We start from the raw sequence: 21908 nt of genomic DNA, 5'->3' as shown, positions 1-21908 counted from the left end.
CTTTCGATCTGCTGCAAAGGTGAGAATTCCTTCTGTGGCCAAAAAAGGCCTGCCTGTGGTTTGCTCAGCCCTGCAAGAAGCACAAAAGCCAGTGTGAGCCCAAGCAGTGGCTCTGTGAGGCCCTTTGATGGTTTTCACAGCAGGGCTGGCTGGAAACCCCCTATGCAGGGGCAGCTGTGAGGGAACCAGTCCGGAAATGCAGCAATTGAACATTTGGTGCCTGTCCCCAAGACAATGAGAGAGCCCCCGAACTGCTGCAAACCCCAAAAGGTTCTGCTCAACATCCTGATTGGGACTCTTTTAGGTCTAAGCTGAGTAGGCAGAGCTGAACACTCAGAAACTATTTCTTCTGGGTTAATCCAGAAGCTGTGTTTTATGTCCTAAAAGAGCCACAAAGATCCTGTGCCCCATTGCAATGGGGGAGGAATGGGTAGCCCCTGGAGGAATTTGGAGCACTTGAATGGGAAGCTCTGGGCAGCCCCACATGGGGACTTTACATTTGTGGCCACCTCCTGGGCAGAGTGGGCAGGCATGGGAACCTAGGGGGAGGGAACACATGGGGCCAGGATCTTCAGTGTCCCCAGTGCCCCCAGTCCCCTGAGTGTCACAGCACATTCCCGTAGATTTCCCCACATTCCCGTGGTCACCCATGGGTTGCTGGTAGCTCTGCATAGGTCACCTGGGGATCCTGCAGTGTGGTGGCACGGGGGGACACTGCAAGAGACACTGGCTGTGGCATCTGGGTAGGGAGACACTCATGGATGACGAGTCCCTCTGCTTGTGTCCCAGCCCAGACTCACCCCCCGTCTGCTTGGTGCTCACGACGTGGGTGTACAGCACTTCCCCCTCCTCTGGGGTGGCCGGGGGCTCTGGGGGGGCCCTGAGGGAATAAAGGGGATGTGTGGGAGGGAATGGGAGGGCTTGGGTTTGGAGTCAAAGGTAAGAGTGTGATTTGAACCCCCCACTCACCTTTCCTGCTGCTTCCTGGCAGCTGCAAAGGAAAGAGGGGAGGGGTAACTGTGGGGTCCCTTCGGCTCTGACCCCTCTCAGGAATCCTCAAAGCCCACTGCTCCCTTGATTTCCTCCAGGAACCCTGAGCATCCGTGCCTCCCAGAACCCCCGAACCACCCCAGGGCTCTGTGCCCCCAGAATGTCAAGCCTGGTAGAATGGCTCAACCTCCAAATTCTCCCCAGGGCTACTGTAAGAACCCACAAAATCCCTGTAAGGCCTTGCAACACACCCACAAACCCTTTAGTACCCTGGGAAAGACTCTGAGTGCTTAAGTCACAGGCTGTGGGTGCTGCCCCATCAACCCCACATTTCCGTGGCCCCCAGGTCCCCGGGGCCCCCAATCGTCCCCACTGACACCCACCCATATTGTTCCACCAGTGCCAAACCACAGCTCCAGCCACAAGCAGGAGCAGGAAGAGGAGGGACCCGCCAAGGCCTGCAGCCACTGCTGGGGACAGAAGGCACACATCAGGGTCACCTGTCACTGCAGAGCTCCTTCAATCCCAATGACCCCATGTGACCCCACCTGTGTTCCAGTGGTGTCCAGTGGTTCCCTGTGGTGTCACATCCAGGGCCAGCTCTGGGCTGAGTGCCTGGAACACACGGTGCTCGTCCTGTCCCAGCTGGTTGGTGGCCACGCACTGGTAGGTGCCTGAATGTCCCACATTGACGGCCCCAAGTTCCAGGAGGGGACCCCAGGCCACCTCGTGCCCGTTGTGCAGCCAGGTGAAGGTGACAGGGGCTGAGCCCACCTGCACTGAGCAGTGCAGGGTCACAGGGTCACCTGGTAACACCTGGAGTGCTGGGGGACCGGGGGTGATGGTGGCATTGGCCACAGGCACTGTGGGGACACAGACAGGGCTGGCACCAGGTGAGGGGGGGATGGGAATGCTGTGGGTGGTGTCACCTCAGTCTGGGGACTCCACTCACCCAGGACACTGACATTCAGGGGGACACTCTCAGCCACACTGTCCCCGTCGCTGACCCGACACTGGTAGTGGCCGCTGTCATTGTCCCCAACATGCCGCAGCTCTAGGTCGTGTCCTGTGCTTAGAGGTGAACCCAAGCCCACCCGGTGCCAGGAGAAGGACAGGGGACCTGTCCCCTTGGCCACCGTGCAGCTCAGCACCAGGCGATCCCCAACTGCCACCTGTCCCCCAGGGGGCTGCACAGATGTGGACACCCCTGAGGGCGGGACCCCTGCAGGGGGACACAGGAGGGGTTGGGGACATTAGAGGAGTGGGGGACAGCAGGGAGGAGTGAGGGACTCAGGGAGGGGGAGGATAGGAGAGGGGGTGGGGGGATCTCAGTGAGGTAGAAAGGGGTGAAGTGGGGCCAACGCTTGGAAAGGGAAGAAAGGAATCCAAAGGACATTCAGAGAGGGGACACAAGGAGAGGGTAGAAAGGAATCGAAGGAATGATTTTGGTGACCCAGACAGGGATGGCAGGGTCCTGGACAATGGAGGGACATCAGAGAGGGAGTGGGACACCCAGGGAGAACTGTGGGGACCTGGTGGGGGATGCAGGAACCAGCAAGGGTGATGGGAGGACCTAGAGAGAGAGCTGGGAAGGCAGAGTGGCACACAGAAGGTTGAGCAGGAATGGGAGAGCTGGGGGGCCTGTGGGGGCTCCTCGTGCCCATCCCTGCACTCACTGTGCACCGTGATGCTGAGCCGGGCGCTGCTCTTCCGCACGGCTTCCCCCTCGGAGCGCACCTCGCAGCTGTAATTCCCCGAGTGGGAGACCCCCACGGCAGGCACCAGGAGCTGCGGAGACCCCTGCGGGCCCCCCACCAACTGCCTGTCCCGGTAGAAGTGGTACAGGAGGGGGGCTGGGGGCTGCAGGGGGCTGGGGGTGCTGAGGCAGCTGAGATTGAGGGGAGACCCCGCAGGGATATCGGGAGGACCCTCCAGCACCAAGACAGGCTTGAGCTCTGGGAAGGAGATGGGGGTGAGGACTGTGACTCTGAGTCCACTTAGAAGTGGCTTTGGGGGTGTCAGGATATTGGGGCTTCAGCCGTGGGGGTGCTCACCGTGCACTGTCACTGTCACCTGTGATGACACTTTTGCTCCTGTTCGCACCAAGCCCCCGCAGCGGTAGCGGCCGCTGCTCTGCAAATCCAGGGGTGACAGGGACAGCTCTGTGTCCCTGAGGGGCCCCCCCAGCTCCTTGTCATCCTTGTAAAATTGCACCCTGTTGAGAGGGCTGTCCTGCCAGGCCCGGCAGTGCAGTGTCACTGTGTCCCCCTCCACCAGTGCCCGTGCTGGCACCTGCAGCACCAGCCAGTCTGTGGGACAGGAGGGTCCCGTCTCACTGAGGTGCCCAAGACAGGTCCAGAGTGGATGCCCATGGCACTGGGAACATCTGGAGTGTCCACTGCATGGGAGGGTCCCAGAGACAGCCGGAGCACTCCCGTGACACAGATATCTCTGTGTGCAAGGGACAGGCTCTCGGCACACAAGGGATGTGCGTCCATTCACGGAGTGGAGCCCACCCAGACCTATCAGGGAGCCACCCTGAGCATTTCATGTCCCCACTCACCATTTGACACCATCACAGGGGGACTGAGCCCACTGCTGGGTCTTTGACACTGGTAGGTACCATTCACTGTGACAGTGAAGCTGTCGGGTCCCTCCTGCCTCCAGCGCCGCCTGTCCTTGTACCAGGTGGTGGCACCAGCGGTTCCTGAGCCTTGGCAGGTCAGCGTCACCTGGTCCCACAGCACGGCTGGCGTCCAAGGGGGCTCCACCAGGAGCTGGGTGCTCTGGGCACCTGTGGGTGACAGGGGACACCAGCCTGCCAGGGCCACCACAGGGCTGGGGACAGCAGGGCAGGGACATGGCATCCCCTGAAGACTCACCAGCGAGGCTGAGGGTCTGGGCTGGAAGGGAGAAGGGAGAGGGCTCTGTGGGGATGGCCCTGCAGGGACAGCAGCACCTGGGGGACCTGGTGTTGTGTCTGTCCCCAAATTGTCTCCACGGGAACACAGGTGTGGCACAGAGGTTTTGAGGACAGAAACATTTCAGTCACACCGGGCTGAGGCAGGACATGGGACATTGTGGACACCCCATGTGTACACAGGTCACTTCCATCAGCTCTTCAACACCTGTCCCCACAGCCACATCCCCATGGCCCTGAGCCCGTGATCCCATTCCCATGTCACCTGTCCCCATGCTCCATCTGCATGGGATGTGGCCCTTGTCCCTGTCCCTGCATCGCTGTCTCACCGTCCCAAACGGCTGCCCCAACCCCAAGGTTACTTTGGCCACATCCTTGTCCCCACACACCGATCCCCCTGTTCACAACCCCACATCCCAGTTACCATGTTACTGTCCCCACGGCCACCCCACCATTCTGGTCACACTGTGGTCCATGCCCATGCCCAGGCTTTGCTGACCTTGGGGTCCTCACGGTAAACCCACAGCCCCCCTGTGCCCCCTCCCCACCGCTCTCTGCCTCACCAGGGACCATCCCCAGGGCGTCAGGCCCGTGCCTGGGGCACTCACTCCACAGGAGCAGTGCCACCTTCCTGGCCATCTGGGTGTCCCCGGCCATGGGCACTGGCTGTCACTCGCTGCTGGGGCCGCCTGTCCCCTGGCTGGCGGCTCTTTGGATGAAGGGACAGGAAGCGAGGGCAGGTCTTGTCCTCATGTGTAGGTGGCCCTTGGTGGGGGCAGGGTGGGGACAGGATGGGGGCAGGGTGAGGACGGGATGGGGGTAGGTTGAGGACCTTGTGAGACATGGGGGTGATGAAGGAACATGGTGGGGACAGGATGTTGCTAGAATTTGGTGGCTGAGGTGTTGCAGGGAGCCAAGGATGGGTGTCCAGAGCATGGGGGTCAGGGGGAAAAAGGGACCCTCAGGAATGGGAGTTGTGAGGGAACAAGCAGCCATTGGGATGGGATCAAGGCAATTGTGGTGCTGGGCAATGGAGAGCTGGGATTTGGGTCCCAGAGAGGGGAGGAGAGACCAAGAGAACGGGGGTATACTGGTTTGGTTTCCAGGGGGTCATAGGGATGGTCTGTGGCTGGGTGAGCACAGGGGTCACAGTTCTTTCACAGGGTGTCCCAGATTTTGGGCTGACTCAGAGCCCAGCACAACCCCACAGGGTGCTCATGGCCAGCGGAGCCCCCCAGGCTTGTCCTGGGAGGTTCTGGCTCTCTGCCTCACACACCCCTGGGCGTTTTCCCGTCTCCTCATTTTCTGGCTCAGCCATCCCAGGGAGCACCTGAGCAGGTAGCAGCTGAGGGATCCCAGGATGAGGAAAGATTTCTGAGGGTGCAGGCAGTGCTTGGGGGCTCTGGGGGATGAGAATCTCTGGCTGTGCTCCCCCAAGATTTTCACTTTCTCTTTCCTGCAGCAGAAAGAAGAGGCTGTTTGTGTTGAGGCCAGCATGTGTATTCTGTCCTGGGGGAACATCCAGAGGGGTCGTGCCAGGAGGGAAAAGGGCTCCTATGGGCAGGTGACACCTGGGTCTTGTCCCAGAGGGCTCCTCTTTCTGAAGGTGCCATATCCTTGGGGATTTCTGTCTGAGAGGTGGCACATCCTGGGCACCTCTTTCCTGGGGTTCCTGAGCATTCTCACTGTCCCCAGTGGGGCCCTGGCACCTCTGGGGTGCCCAGAATTTAGGGGACACCTGTGATGACTTTGCCCTTATGGTGAGAAATCTCAGGTACATTTGGTTCCACAGCAATCTGTGGAGATGCCTGGGTGTCCCTCAGGCTCTGATTCCCTGGTAAATGCACTGCACCCTGCCCTGAATTCTCCTGCCTGGGAACTCCCTGCTCTTGCTGGGACACCCCTGTGCCCCAGAGCCACGTGTGCAGCCCCTGCTCCATATTTCCACACTTTTTTCTCTTTTCTGGTGTCCACATCCAGAACCCAAGCATTCTTACTGGGAGGTTCCAGAGGGCTGCAGGTTTTGTTCAAGGAGGAGGGTTCCGGTCAGGTTGTTGAGCAGATCCTTGTGGGTTTTGCAGCAGTTCTGGGGCTCTCTCATTGTCTTGGGGACAGGCATCAAATGATCGGTTGCTGCATATCCGGACTGGTTCCCTCACAGCTGCCCCTGCAGAGGGGGTTTCCAGCCAGCCCTGCTGTGAAAACCATCAAAGGGCCGCACAGAGCCAATGCTTGGGCTCACACTGGCTTTTGTGCTTCTTGCAGGGCTGAGCAAACCACAGGCAGGCCTTTTTTGGCCACAGAAGGAATTCTCACCTTTGCAGCAGCTCAAAAGCTGCAAGAATCAAAGCCAAATGTTCGGGGGAGCCTCAGGTCATGGCTGCCACATGGGGCTGGCCAGAGCTGGGCTGGCCAATGCCCATCCCTGGGGACTGGGGCTGGGCCATGTCTGGCCCCACACTTGGATGGTCACTGGCTTCAGGGAGCAGGAGTTTGGGAGCTCCTTCCAGTCTGGGACTCCATTCCCCAGCTGCTTTTGCCAGCTCAGATCCTGGAGGGGAGGAGTGAGATTTGGGAAGTCTGGAATCCCTGGAGCCACCATCCCCCAGGACAGGACCTCTTCCTTCTGCTTCAGGAGAGACAAAGTGAAAGTGTGTGAGGGAGGGCCACAGCCCAACACCCCCATCTCCCAACGTCTCCTCAACCCACCGTACAAGCCCTGCCCCCCCTTTTCTTCCACCCTGGAGTTCCCGCAACCCTTTGCCTGTTCAGGTGCCTTCCCGGATCATCAAGGCACGGATTGGGGGGTTGTGAAATTGAGGAATTAAAAGAAAGGAACTGAAATGAAGTGAGGAAGAAGCCTCTGGGGGCGTGATAGGGATACAGATCATGAGCCCCTTGGAATCTGTTGGGGTTTGGGTGACCAAAACACCTGAGGCACCCAGGGAAGAAACTGTGATCCATGGTCCCACCCAGCCACTGCCCATCCCTGGCACCCCCATTCCCATGGGACTCCAATAAAGGGACCCCAATTCATTATGACCCCCCTTCCCTAGGACCCCCATCTCAGGACTGACAATCACCAAGATCTCCATGGGCAAGGACCCCCATTATTAAGGAACCCACTCCAGCCCTCACAGTACCCCTTCTCCAGAGCCTTGATTCTCCCAGGATCCCCCATTCCTCTGGCACCCTCATAACTCAGACCCCCATCCATGACCCCAAATCCCTGCCGCTCCGTGCCCTTGTAAATCCCATCCCTGAGTGCTCATAGCTCTGGTGACTCCCCCTCTACACATTCCTCTGCACACCAATACCTGGCTCCCCACACCCTCTGAACCCCCCACTCCTGGGAAGTCTATGTCCCACCTTGTGCCACGCAGCCTTGACCCCAACATACAGCCAGGGGACCGGTGGCCACAGCAGCGAGTGACAGCTAGTGCCCATGGCTGGGGACACCGGGATGGCCGGGAAGGTGGTGCTGCTCCTGTGGGGTGAGTGCCCCGGGCACGGGCCTGACGCCCTGGGGATGGGCCCTGGTGAGGCAGAGAGCGGTGGGGAGGAGGCAGAGGGGGTCGGTAGGGTCCCCTGAGGACCCCAAGGCAAAAAAAGCCAGGGCATGGGCATGGACCCCAGTGTGACTAGAGCCATGGGATGGCTGTGGGGACATGAAGAGACAACATGAACAGGGGAACCGAGATGTGGAGATGGCCCCCAGGTGCTGCTGTTCCTGCAGGGCCATCCCCATCCAGCTCTGTCCCTTCTCCCTTCCAGCCCAGACCCTTGGCCTCACTGGTGAGTTTGCAGTGCTGTGGGACTGAGTGACACTGACCTGCCAGGGCTTGGGGACCGCCGGTGCCACCATCTGGTACAAGGACGGGCAGCAATGGGGGCAGAAGGGACCTGACAGCTCCATTGTCACCGAGAGTGACAGCTATACATGTTACAGACACAGCAGTGGGCTCACCCCCACAGTGAGGGTGTCAAATGGTGAGGGGGGTTTGGGTGTCCCCACCCCAGCACACAGGGACCCTGAGGGCTCAGGGTGGACTCAGCTTCAAGGGTCACCCCTTGGTGTCACCAGAGTTTTTCCCATGGTCTGGGGACATCCCAGAGTATCCCAGCGCGGGGGGACCCCCGTGCTGGATTTGGGGCCCCTGATGTGACCCAGTGGGGGGTCCCGGTGACATCATCTGTGACAGGTCCCCCCACTCCCAAAGACTCGCTGGTGCTGCAGGTGCCGGTGTGGGCGCTGCTGGACGGGGACACGGTGACACTGCGCTGCTGGCACTCAGGGGACTTGCCGGTCAACTTGGTGTACTTCCGCCACAATGAGAAGGAATTGGGGAGTCTCCACAATGGGACCAAGCTGTCCCTATCCCTCCTGGAGCTTCAGCACAGTGCCCACTACAGCTGCTACAGCTGGGTGAGAATCCCTGTGTAGTTGTGTTCGGTGCCAGCGACAGTGCAGGGTGAGCACACCACAGCCAACATCCCAACACCCCCACAGCCCCTCCTGGGGACTCGAGGACACAAATTCCCCTCCCCCATGTCCTTCTCAGAGCTCTTCAAAGTGCCACAGCTGGAGGGTCCCCCCGAGCCCATGGAGGGGTCCCCCCTCAATCTCAGCTGCCTCAGCACCCCCAGCCCCCTGCGGCCCCCAGCCCTTATCCTGTACCACTTCTACCAGGATGGGCAGTTGGTGGGGGACCTGCAGGGGTCCCCACAGCTCCTGGTGCCCGCTGTGGGTGTCTCCCACTCGGAGAATTACAGCTGTGAGGTGCACTCCGAGGGGGGGGCCGTGCGGAAGAGCATCGCCCGGCTCGGCGTCACGGTGCGCAGTGAGTGCGGGGATGGGCACGGGGAGCCTCCACAGCCCCCACGAGACCTCATCTGGGTGCATCCCCCTCCCTCAAAAATCCTCCTTGTGTCCCCCCTGCTCAGCCCTGTCTGTGTCCCCGCAGTGCCCATGATCAATGTCACCATCACCCCCGGTCCCCCGGCACTCTGGGTGTGCCCAGGTGACCCCGTGACCCTGTGCTGCTCAGTGCAGGTGGGCTCAGCCCCTGTCACCTTCACCTGGCTGCACAACGGGCACGAGGTGGCCCGGGGTCCCCTCCTGGAGCTTGGGGCCGTCACTGTGGGACATTCGGGCACCTACCAGTGCGTGGCCACCAACCAGCTGGGACAGGACAGGCACCGCGTGTTCCAGGCACTGAGCCCAGAGCTGGCCCTGGACGTGACACCACAGGGAACCATTGGACACCACTGGAACACAGGTGGGGTCGCTCACGGTTCCTATGTGGTTCTGAGGTTCCCAGAGCACAGATGATCCAGATTCTCGCCCACTCTGTCCATGACAGTGAGAGAAATGGAATAGAGCACAGCAAGGAAACTCCTGAGGTCACTGGGATTGCACAATCTCTTTGGTTCCCCCCATGACCCCTGCGTGTCCCCTCTGTTTCCTGCAGTAGCTGCAGGGTTTGTTGGGTTCCTGTTGTTCCTGGTCCTGCTCATGGGTATCACTGTGGATTATCACTGGTGGATCCACATGGGTGGGTGACGATGGGGTCAGGGGTCCTGCAGAGTGTTGGGAAGGCCCCAGAGAAGGGGAGGGCGGCCCCCACAGCCCCTGACTCGGGAGGGGCTGAGCCCCCAGTGACCTTGGCTCAAGGCCCTGGCGTGTCTGAAGGGTTGTGCAGGGCTGTTGGGGGTTCTATCAGGGCTTTTTTGGGGAATTCAGAGGGTGTTCCTCCCTGCCAGGCTTGGGGTTCTGAGGGGTCAGAGTCTTGGGGCAGTGGCGTGGTTCATGGTTGCTGGGATGCATCAGGGATACTGGGGGGACCCTGGAGGGCATTGAGGATCTGGTGGTGGTTCAGGATTCTCGAGGGTAGATGGGGAATCAAAGTCATCCCTCCAGGTCTCCTTTGGAACTGCCAGGAAGCACCAGGAAAGGTGAGTGCAGGCTCTGACCATGATTTGGGTGTTCCCCAAACCTCAGGACCTCCCATCCCCTTCCACAAACCCCCTTATTCCCACAGGGCCCCTTCACTGGAGGATCCTCAGGTGACCTACATGGAGCTGCTGGGGCCACATGGGCAACCTTGGGAACCCAGTGACATCTATGAGAATCTACAGCAAAAGTTGTGACACTCTGGGAAGGGGGAGGTCCTGGAGTGAGGGAAAGCCCCCAGAGTTAGGGGGAAGCACCCAGGGCCCCTGGGCTGGTGGAAACTGAGCCCACAGTGACCTCGGCTGGGTATCCTGGTGGTTTTGGGAGGAATTTGGGGTGTCTTGGTTGGGCTCCAGGGGCATCCCTGGGTGGGCTTGTAGGAACATTGGGGTGGCACTGGAAGTACCTGGAGGGTTTGGGAAGGTGATGGAAAGCTGTGCAGGGATGCTGGGGGATCTTTTTGGAGTCCTGCGAGAGTTTTGGGGGTGTCCCTCCCTGCCGGGCTTTGAGTTTTGTTGCTCAGAGGGTCGGGGACACTGGGGGCGTTGGGGACACTGCAGTGGTACCAAAGTTCTGGGGGGTTCAGGGGTGCTTGGAGTGTCCTGAGGCAATCAGGGGTGTAGTGGGAATCGGGACTCCACTGGGGATTTGAGACTCCCGTGGGTGGGTGGAGCTGCCGAGGTCCCAGGAAAGTTCAGGGGTCCTGGGGTCCCCATGGTGATCCCCTGCCCTTTTCCTTGCAGCCACCAGAAAGTCCCAGGACAGGTGAGTGGGGGGCTCGGGCCAGGACTCCTCTTTCTCCCTCCATGGACACCACCAAGACACCCCCCCCTTATCCCCACAGGACCCCTCGGAGGAGGGAGCGCTGCTGGACCCCCACGTGGTGGGCACCGAGCAGAGAGGGGGTGAGTACGGGGGGGACAGGGACACATCACCCACGGGTGTCACCCCCACCAACGTCCCCACTTCTGGAGTATCTCTCAGGATCTCCCTCCATATCCCCCAGGTGACCACAAGGAGCTTCTGGGACCCCATGGTGACAGCAGGACAACAGTGACAGCTACGAGAACAAGCTGTGACACTGGGGGACACTGGGGACACTGTAGGGCACTGGGAGCACTGGGGGCACTGGAGGTCCCTACTCCAGGGAACCCCTTGTGTGTCCCCTCCCTTCGGCTCCCATGGGTGCCCACCCTGCCCGGGAGGTGGCCACAAGTGGGGAGTCCAATGTGGGGCTGTCCAGAGCTCCCCGTTCCAGTGCTCCCAGTGCTCCCAGTACCCCAGGGGCTCCCGATTCCCTCCCCAGTGCCAGGGGGCACAGGACCCTTGTCCCTCTTCTTGGACACAAAGTGCAGCTTTTGGATTAAACCAGGACAAATGCCTTTGTGTTTCTCATCTCTGCCTGCTCACCTCGGGAAGGAGGAGGGTCCTGGTCAGGCTGTTGAGCAAACCACAGCCAGGCCTTTTACCTCCACAGAATTCTCACCTTTGCAGCAGCTCGAAAGCTGCGAGAATCAAAGGCAAGGGGGCAGGGAGAGCCTCAGGTCTGGCCAATGCCCATCCCTGTGCAGTGGCCAAGGTGAGAATCTCCACAAGACCTTCCTAGCAGATAAAAATGCTCCTTGTGGGCAGAGCTGGGGGCATCTGAACCCCAAAATGTGTCCATTGCTGCCACAGTAACACAAAGTCCCCGAGAGAGGCAGCAGAGCTGTGTGTTTGGGCACCGGGATGATTCAGCAGCATGGCTGAACTTCAGGAACCCTGGCACTAATTACAACAGCTCATTAAGGCTCTGCTGCTCCCTCTCCTCTTCCTCCTCCTGTAGTTGCTGTGTTGGGACCAGCAGTGGCCCAGGAAGAGCAGCAGCTCCAAACATGCTCTGGAGCCCCTGAGGAGCCCTGGCAGTGTCAGCAAGGAGCACCCGCTTTCCTCAACATGCCAGGGGAATTCAACGCTCCCAGAGCTGATGTGCTAGGGCTGAAGGAGGAAAAGGGAGTGAGAGGCTGAGGGTTTTCAGGAATTGTGGTGGAAAGGCACGAGAGGTGCTGCTGTGGGCCTGAGACCTGCCTGGGGTTGGGTGCTGCCTTCCTTGCGCTGCCATCAGGGAGAGCGGTGGCGGGTGTTGCGCAGGGTGTGTGCCTGGGCCGGGACACTGCTCCGCTGTCACCGGGCACCAGGATCCAAGCTGCTGCCTTCGTCTCTTCTGCCCGGGCGCTGCCGGTGCTGGTGCCAGCACCGATTGGTGCAAAGCGTGAGTTTACCAAAGGAGAGATTTGGCCTCATCCCTCCCGCCCGAGGCCACCATGGCCCCTGAGGGGTTGGAGCTGGCACCGGGGCGCCCCCTGCTGGGCGGGAGTGCTTCCTGCAGCACCCCCTGCTGGGCGGGAGTGCTCCCTGAAGCGCCCCCTGCTGGCTGTGCCCATAACTGTACCAAAAATGAAGAAACAGCCCTGAGCAGGTTGGAAATTTCTGTTCTTGTCTTGCTGTTTCTTCTCTTCGGTTCTCTAAATCTCTAAGTAATGAACTATTATTCTCTTTTCTTGCATTTTTGTGTGGTAGCCTTATAATTTTCACAACTATAACTATTTGGTGGGACTGTTCCTCTTTCTATTCCAGGAAGGTTCCTGCTTTCCTTGCAGGTATTTATCTTTTAATCAAGACAGTTTCCAGCTCCTGGGTTCCTGCTTGGATGGGACAGACACTCCAAGACAAGACAGAATCAGACACTTGGCCACCTCAAGCTCTACTTTTTAAGCCCTTGGGCCACCAAGAGCCCTGTCTCAAGGTAGGGTTCCTGGTCACTCAGGCACTCAGGATCTGGGTTTGGCACAGTGTCCCACTGTCCCCAGTGTGCCATGGCTGACAGACTGACTGACACACAGGGCCCTGCGTCACCCAAAGCAAGGCCTGACCCAGCTCTGCCACACAGAGGTGCTCCAAAATATCTTGAGATATCAAATTGTTCCTGTCCCTGACACCCCACTCTGTGCCATGGCCTGATTCCCACTGCCCTGCAAAAGGGGGAGGCTGTGGAACACCCCCAGGGCCTTTGTGACATCATTGTGTGGGGAACACAGCACAGCAGGGGTTTGAGAAAGGGCAGAAGGGAATCTAGAGCACTAGTTTATAGTTGCAGTCCAAAATTGGAGAATCCCATTCCGAAAGCCTGACAGAGATGAACAAAGAAACACCATCTCTGCCAATTGAACAAAAACTGCATTTTGGTGCCAATAAGAGAGCAATGAGTCCAGGCACTGGGAGGAGAGATGAGGAGCTGTGGGTGTACTGGGAGAGTTAAGAGGGGCATTGCAGAGACACTGGGAGAAGTGGGAGAGAGAATGGGAACCACCCGAATGTACTACGAGCAATAGAGAGGCACTGGGAGGGAAAACAAGGAGCCCTTGGGGTACTGGGAGCACAGTGAGGAGGGATTGGGGAACTGTCTGAGGGTTCTGGGAGCACTTGAATATGGAAGCTGCTGGTGGTAGTGGGAGTGGGGAGGTGAAGCCTTTGGGGGTTCAGAGAATATGGGGAGCTCTGGGTGTCCAGTGCAGCTTCACATATGACTGCCATTTTGTCCACTTACCTGTGAATGTTGGGCATCCACGAGAGCAGTGAGGGGACACACAAGCGTGGTTGCCCATGGTTGGGGTCCCCCAGTGCCTCCAGAGCCCTCAGTGCCCCAGTGCCCCCCAGTGCCCTGAGTGTCACAGCACATTCCCGTAGATGTCCCTGCATTCCCGCAGTTGCCCATGGGTCGCTGGCAGCTCTGCGTAGGTCACCTGGGGATCCTGGAGTGTGGTGGCACAGGGGGACACTGCAAGAGACACTGGCTGTGGCATCTGGAGCGGGGACACTTATGGGTGACATGTCTCTCTGCATGTGTCCCAGTCTGGACTCACCCCCCATCTGCTTGGTGCGGATGATGTTGGTGTACAGCACCTCCCCCTCCTCTGAGAGGGCCGAGGATTCTGGGGGGACCCTGAGGGAATAAAGGGGATGTGTGGGGGGAATGGGAGGTCTTGGGGGTTGGGGTCAAAGGTCAGAGTGTGATTTAAGCCCCCCACTTACCTTTCCCTGCTGCTTCCTGGCAGCTGCAAAGGAAAGAGGGGAGGGGTAACGGTGGGGTCCCCAGGACCCTGACCCCTTTCAGGAAACCTCAAACCCCACTGCACCCTCAACTTACCCCAGGACCCTTGAGCATCCCTTGTGCCCCCTAGAACCTCTGAACCATCACAGTGCTCTGGACCTACTGAACCCCCAGAACCTCAAGCCTGACAGGGATGCGGAACCTCTACATCTCCACCAGATCACTGAAAGAACCCCCAAAACTCCTGCAAGGCCTCCAAAACCACTCTAAATCCTTGCCAATGCTGAGCCAAGGTCCTGAGCAATGAGCACTGCCCCAGTCAGGAGGTGTGGGGGTTGCCCCATCACCCCCATATTTCAGAGGCCCTCCAGCTCTCCAGGGCCCCCAATGTCACTCACACATGTTGTTCCACCAGTGCCAGCCCACAGGTCCAGCCATGAGCAGGACAAGGAAGAGCAGCTATGCGCCAAGGCCTGCGGCCACTGCTGGAGACAGAAGGGACACATCAGGGTCACCTGTCATTGCAGAGGTCCTGCAATCCCAATGACCCCGTGTGACCCCCACCTGTGTTCCAGTGGTGTCCAGTGGCTCCTTGTGATGTCACCTCCAGGGCCAGCTCTGGGCTGTGTGCCCCGAACACATGGTGCCCATCCTGTCCCAGCTGGTTGGTGGCCATGCACTGGTAGGTGCCCGAATGTCCCACATCTATGGCTCCAAGCTCCAGGAGAGGACCCCGGGCCACCTCGTGCCCATTGTGCAGCCAGGTGAAGGTGACAGGGGCTGAGCCCACCTGCACCGAGCAGCGCAGGGTCACGGGGTCACCTGGGCGCACCTTGAGTGCTGGGGGACCGGGCTTGATGGTGGCATTGGCCACAGGCACTGCGGTGACAGACAGGGCTGGCACCTGTCAGGAGGGATGGGGATGGTGTGGGTGGGGCCACCCAGGATGAGGGTCTCGCAAGGGGACACTCTCAGCCACGCTGTCCCTGTCGCTGACCTGACACTGGTAGCGACCACTGTCATTGTCTCCAGCGTGCTGCAGCTCCAGGTGGGGGCCCGTGGCCAGTGGTGTCCCAGAGCCTCATTGGTTTCAGGAGAAGGACAAGGGACCTGTCACCATGGCCACTGTGCAGCTCAGCACCAGGTGGTCCCTAAGTGCCAATTGTCCCCAAGGGAGCTGCACAGACAGGGACACCCCCGTGGGTGGGACCCCTGAGGGGAAACACAAGAGGGACTGGGGACATGGGAGGAGTGGGGGAAAGCAGGGAACAGTGAGGGACTCAGAAAGGGGGGGGATCAGAGAGGAAAGGGAGAACCCAGTGAGGAAGAAGGGAGTGTAGACAGGGTGGGGAGGCTTGGGAAGGGGTGGAAGGGATCATTGAGAAGAGTCAGAGATTAAGCAAATGGAAAAATTAAGAGGGTTGAAGGGAACCACGGGGAAGATTTTGAGGAACCAGACAGGGATGGTGAGACCTGTGTGCAGCGGAGGGACCTCAAACAATGAGAGGTGCATTATGGGAGCAGTGAGGAGAGCAGGTGAAAGCTGATGGGGAGACCAAAAGTTAGAGCTGGGAAGGCAGAGTGGCACACAGAGGGTTGAGCAGGATTGGGAGAGCTGGGGGCACTGTGGGGGCTCCCTGTGCCCATCCCCGCACTCTCCGCGCACCATGACGCCAAGCCGGGCGCTGCTTTTCTGCACAGCCCCCCCCCTTGGAGCGCACCTCGCAGCTGTAATTCCCCGAGTGGGAGACCCCCACGGCGGGCACCAGGAGCTGCGGGGACCCCTGTGGGCCCCCACCAACTGCCCGTCCCAGTAGAAGTGGTACAGGAGAGGGGCTGGGGGCCGCAGGGGGCTAGGGGTGCTGAGGCAGCTGAGATTGAGGGGGGATCCCTCCATGGGCTCTGGGGGACCATCCAGCACCATGTCAGGCTTGAGCTCTGAGAAAAAGATGAGGGTAGAGAGTATAAATCTGAGTCCACTGAGAAGTGGCTTTGGGAGTGTCAGGAAATTGGGGCTCCAGCCATGGGGGTGCTCACCATGCACTATCACTGTCACCGCTGCCGACAGTGTCATTCCTGAGGCCATCAAGCCTGAGCAGCGGTAGCGGCCACTGTTGTGCAGCTCCAGGGGGGACAGGGACAGCTCTGTGCCCTTAAGGGAGTCCCCCAGATCCTTCTCGTCCTTGTAAAATCTTACCCAGGTGACAGGCTCGTCCCAACGTCCCCGGCAGCGAAGTGTCACAGTGTCCCCCTCCAGCAGCACCCGTGCTGGCACCTGCAGCACCAGAGACTCTGTGGGATGGGAGGTTCCCATCACACTGAGGAGACCGAGACAGGTTCAGAGTGGTGCCCATGAAACCAGTTACAACTGGGTGGAGTGTCCACTGTGAAGGAGAGTCCCAGGGACACCAGGAGAAGCCCCGTGACACAGTTGTCACCACGGGGGTCCCACCACACTGGGGTGCACTGGGATATCCCTGTGTGCAGGGGACAGGCTCTAGCCACATGAGGGGTGTGAGGCCACCATAGAAGTGGACCCCACGCAGACCTCCCAGGGAGCCACCCTGAGAATTTCAGATTCCACCCTCACCATTTGACACCATCACGGGGGGGCTACGCCCACTGCCGGGTCTCTCACACTGGTAGGTGCCAATCTCAGTGACAGTGAAGCTGTCAGCTCCCTCCTGCACCCAGGCCAGCCTGTGCTTGTACCAGGTGATGGCACCGGCGGTCCCCGAGCCCTGGCAGGTCAGTGTCACCCGGTCCCACAGCACCTCTGGCGTCCAGGGGGGCTCCACCAGGACCTGGGTACTCTGGGCACCTGCGAGTGACAGGGATCACCATCCTGCCAGGCCACCACGGGGCTGGGGACAGCGGGGCAGGGACATGGCATTCCCCGAGGACTCACCAGCGAGGCCGAGGGTCTGGGCTGAAAGGGAGAAGGGACAGGGCTGGGTGGGGGTGGCCCTGCAGGGGCAGCAGCACCTGGCACACCAGATGTGGTGTCTGTCCCCAGACTGTCCCCATGGGAACACTGGTGTAGCACAGAAGTTTTGAGTACAGGGTCACCTCGGTCACCCTAGACTGAGGCAGGACATGGGGACACTGTGGACACCCCATGCGTGCACAGCTCACCTCCCTCACCCCTACAGCACCTGTCCCCACAGCTACCTCCCCATGGCCCTGTGCCCGTGATCCCATTCCCATGGCACCTGACCCCATGCCCCATCTACATCCAATGTGGCCTTTGTCCCTGTCCCTGCATCCCTGTCTCCCTGTCCCTGTCCCTGCAGCTGCCCCATCCCCAAGGTTTCTTTTGCCACATCCTTGTCCCCACATCTCTGTCCCCCTATTCCCATCCCCACATCCCAGTTCCCCTGTTCCTCTTCCCCTGTTCCTGTCCCCATGGCCACCCCACGACTCTGGTCACAATGGGGTCCATGCCCATGGCCTGGCTCTGCTGGCCTTGGGGACCTCAGGGGACCCCACAGCCCCACTGTGCCCTATCCCACCGCTCTCTGCCTCACCAGGACCCATCCCCAGGGTGTCAGGCCAGTGCCCAGGGGCACTCACCCCACAGGAGCAGCGCCACTTTCCCGGCCATCCCAGTGTCCCCAGCCATGGGCACTGGCTGTCACTCGCTGCTGGGGCCACCTGTCCCCTGGCTGGCGGCTCTTGGGATGAAGGGACAGGAAGCGAGGTCACGTCTCGTCCTCATGTGTAGGTGGCCCTTGGTGGGGGCAGGGTGGGGACAGGATGGGGGCAAGGTGGGGACCTTGTGGGACATGGGGGTGATGGTGAGACATGCTGGGGACAGGATTTTGCTGGAATTTGGAAGCTGAGGTGTTTCAGTTTGCCAAGGATGGGTATCATGGCATGTGGGCCCCAGGTCTGAGGGTGTGAGGACCCTCAGGATTTGGGGGTCTGGGGGGAGAAGGAGCCCATGGGATGGGATCAAGGCAATGGTGGTGCTGGGCAATGGCAGAGCTGGGATGGGGGTTCCCAGGGAGGAGAGACCAAGGGAATGGGGATGCCTGCATTGGGTTCCCATAGCAATGGGGGTCCCAGGGATGGGCTGTGGTTGGGTGGCACAAGGCTCACAGCTCCTTCACGGGTTGTATGAGATTTTGGGCTGACTCAGAGCCCAGCACAACCCCACAGGGTGCTCAGGGCCAGGGGGGCACCCCAGGCTTGTCCTGGGAGGTTCTGGCTCTCTGCCCCACACACCCCTGGGCTTTTTCCTGTCCCCATATTTCCTGGCTCAGCCATCCCAGGGAGCACCTGAGCAGGTAGCAGCTGAGGGATCCCAGGATGGGGAAAGGGGGTCTGGGGGTTCAGGCAGTGCTTGGGGGTCTGTGGGGGATGGGGCTCTCTGGCTCTGCCCCCCCAAGATTTTCACTTTCTCTTTCCTGCAGCAGAAGGAAGAAGACGTTCATGCTGAGGCCAGGATGTGGATTCTGTCCTGGGGGGCACATCCAGAGGGGTTCTGCCAGGAGGGAAAAGGGCTCCTCTGGGCTGGTGATGCCTTAGTCTTGTCCCAGGGGTCTCATTGTCCTGGGGTGCCATGTCCTTGGGGATTCCTGTCCCAGAGGTGGCACATCCTGGGCACTGCTGTCCTTGGAGTGTCCAGAGAATTCCTGCTGATCCCAGTGGGGCCCTGGCAACACTGGGGTGCCCAAACTTAAAATGATGCCTGTGCTGACCTTGCCCTGATAATGGGAAATCCCAGGTACATTTGGTTCCACAGCAATCTGTGAAAATGCCCGTGTATCCCTCAGGCTCTGATTCCCTGGTAAATCTACTGCACCCTGCTCTGAATTTCCCTGCCTGGGCACTCCCTGCTCCCGCTGGGACACCCCTGTGCCCCAGAGCCACGTGTGCAGCCCCTGCTCCATATTTCCACACCTTTGTCTCTCTTTTCTGGTGTCCACATCCAGAACCCAAACATTCATTCTGGGAGGTTCCAGAGGGCTGCAGGTTTTATTAAAGGAGGAGGGTCCTGGTCAGGTTGTTGAGCAGATCCTTGTGAGATTTGCAGCAGTTTTGGGGCTCTCTCAGTCCCTTGGGGACAGGCACCAAATGATCAATTGCTGCATTTCCGGACTGGTTCCCTCACAGCTGCCCTAGCAGGGGGTGTTTCCAGCCAGCCCTGCTCTGAAAACCATCAAAGGGCCTCACAGAACCACTGCTTGGGCTCACACTGGCTTTTGTGCTTCTTGCAGGGCTGAGCAAACCACAGGCAGGCCTTTTTTGGCCACAGAAAGAATTCTCACCTTTGCAGCAGCTCGAAAGCTGTGAGAATCAAAGCCAAGGTGGTGGGGGAACTCAGGTCATGGCTGCCACCTGAGGCTGGCCAGAGCAGGGCTGGCCAAAGCCTATCTTTTGGCACTGGGGCTGGGCCATGGTGAGAAACTCCCCATTTCCTGTTGACGTGTGGGGTGACTTTGGTGTCACTGTGAGATCCATGTGCCACACATAGGCAGTTTGGGGACAGACACCACACTCTAGGTCCCTGTGCTGCTGTCCCCACAGTGCCACCCCCACCCAGCCCTGTCCCTTCTCCCTTCCAGCCCAGACCCTTGGCCTCGCTGGTCAGTCCTTGGGGGATGCCATGTCCCTGTCCCACTGTCCTCAGCCCCGTGGTGGCCCTGGCAGGCTGGTGTCCCCTGTGACCCTCAGGTGCCCAGAGTACCCAGGTCCTGGTGGAGCCCCCCTGGACGCCAGCGGTGCTGTGGGACCCAGGTGACACTGACCTGCCAGGGCTCGGGGACTGCCGGTGGCACCACCTGGTACAAGGATAGGTCGGGCTGACGGCAGAAGTGACCCGAACACTCCACTATCTTCGAGAGTGGCACGTACACATGTGAGAGACTCGGCAGTGGTCTCAGACCCCTTGTGATGGCACTAAATGGTGACGGGCATGTTGGGAGTCTAGTGTTCTTATATTATTGTGTCAATTTAAAGAATTTTTCCCATTTTCATGCCAATGGAGCTGGCTGGGTTACACTCAGGATCTTTGATGTCTCTAAAGAAAAGGGGTCAGTGGCAGAGGCTTCTGGAGGGGATTCGTGTTTTCCAGAGAGCTCAGAGGAGGACCCTCTGTCTCCAGCCCACGTGGCCAAACACAGGAGAGCCAGACCCTCTGTGATCATCTGCTCTGCATGTGCCCCGTTCCAGCCTCCTGCCTCTGCAGACACAGCTGATCAGCCGGACACAAACGGTGAGCGAGGAGCCGCCCGCTCCAGCCCATTCCCACCCGAGACCAGCATGGCCGCTGCCTCCCCTCCCGCCTCCGCTCCCGCCAGCTCTCTGCAGCTCCGGGTTTTGTTCCAGCTGCAGCACCGGGACCGAGTGCAGAGAGAGTGTGCCTGCAGCTAAAAAAGGGACTGGAACTGAGTTATCTGTTCTGTTTTGTTGTTAACTAAAACAACTGCTGTTGTTTCTGCTTGTAGGGTTAGATATATTAGTAAAAGAACTGTTATTCCTTCCCCCTTATCTTTGCCACAGAGTCCTTGCTTCAAACAATTATAATACTTTGGGGGAGTGGAATGAGAGTCTCTATTTTAGAGAAAAACTTCTGCCTTAATTAGCAGACACCTGTCCTTCAAATCAGGAAAGGGGGATGTTTGCCCTGGCACTTTTAGGGTCCCCGAGAACTCTGTATGGGCTACATTTCCGGGTCACACCTCTCATGTGACCAGAGGCCTTCCCCTTCAAATGGGGACATCTCAGAGGATCCCAGTGCAATGAGACACCCGTTGTTGCAATGGGGAGCCTCTGGTGCTCCCAAGTCCTTTGGGATCCCCCAGACTCCCCAGATGTGACAGATCCTTCCTGTCCCACACAGCATCTTGTGCTGGTACGGGCACTTCTGGAGGGGGGACACAGTGACACTGCGCTGCCGGGGCTGGCAGGATGCCACAGTCACTGGAGTATGGTTTTACCACGGGGACAAGGATCTGGGGGGGCCCCTCTGTGGGACTGAGCTTTCCCTGTCCTCCCTGCAGATGTACCACAGTGGCCACTACCGCTGTGGGGGCTGGGTGAGCTCTGGGCCATCACCGAGCTGACAGTGACAGTGACAGTACATGGTGAATGTGGGAATGGGGATGGGAAAACCCACCATCTTCACAGCTTTCCTCCACCAGTTCCTGTGTCCCTCATCCCTCCTTCTGTCCATCTCCGGGTCACCCAGACCTTCTCATGTCTGTCTCAGTTCCCTCCATATTTGTCCTGGTTCCTCTCTAGGTCCTCGCCATCCTTGCCTGGCATCCCATACCACTTCTGAGTTTCCAGCTCCATCCTCTGCTTTCCCTTCCCTACCTGGCTTGCTTCCACCCCTCCCTGCTTCCCCCCAGTCTCTCCCTGGGCTCCCCCCACCACTCTCTGAGCCACCCCACATCCCTCCATGGGTTCCCTCTGTCCTATCTCATCCCTGTCCCTCATTCCTGCCTGCCTCAACTCCATCGCACTCTGGGTCCACTTGTCCCTCCATGGGGTCTCCTCCCACCCCATCATACTCCCCTCCTGCCACTCCCCATATGTCTCACCCTTCCCAGATTCCCCATCCCACCCATGTCCCCCTGCAGTGGTCCTGCTCTCAGGGGTGTCCCTGTCAGTGCAGCCCCCTGGGGCACAGGTGACACTGGGAGACTGCTTGGTGCTGAGTTATGTGGTGCCAAAGGGACAGGTCCCCTGTCCTTCTCCTGGCCCCAGGGAGGGCTCAGGGACACCACTGGGCACTGGCCCCTGCCTTGAGCTGAGTCATGCACATGACAATGACAGCAGCCACTACCAGTGGGGACAGCATGGCAGAGAGTTTCCCACTGAATGTCACTGTCCTGGGTGAGTGGGACCCTTGGGCTGAGGGTGACTTGATCTACAGGATCCTAATCCCACACCAGGCCACAGCCCCACCACTGCAGGTCCCAGTCCTGAGTGGCCGGGACACTCTG

The 21908-nt window shown here is 59.5% G+C and overlaps 1 protein-coding gene across 1 annotated transcript; it reads right to left on the bottom strand.

The window, feature by feature from the left end:
- Nucleotides 1-595: 595 nt before the first annotated feature.
- LOC306815899 (low affinity immunoglobulin gamma Fc region receptor II-like) lies at nt 596-17639 on the bottom strand. Its single transcript, XM_079332405.1, has 8 exons — nt 17527-17639; nt 16862-16882; nt 3554-3784; nt 3045-3299; nt 1374-1457; nt 970-991; nt 801-880; nt 596-714 (listed from the first exon to the last, which is right to left on the bottom strand). Exons 1-8 carry the CDS (start codon nt 17573-17575, stop codon nt 644-646), a joined length of 813 nt encoding a protein of 270 aa, XP_079188531.1. The 5' UTR covers nt 17576-17639; the 3' UTR covers nt 596-643.
- Between the last annotated feature and the right edge of the window lie 4269 nt (nt 17640-21908).

The sequence above is a fragment of the Erithacus rubecula genome (assembly GCF_903797595.1).
Source record: "Erithacus rubecula genome assembly, contig: scaffold_280_arrow_ctg1, whole genome shotgun sequence".
NCBI classification, from domain to species: domain Eukaryota; kingdom Metazoa; phylum Chordata; class Aves; order Passeriformes; family Muscicapidae; genus Erithacus; species Erithacus rubecula.
The sequence above is the reverse complement of the archived record's forward strand: the minus strand, read 5'-3'. Positions and strand labels throughout refer to the sequence as shown.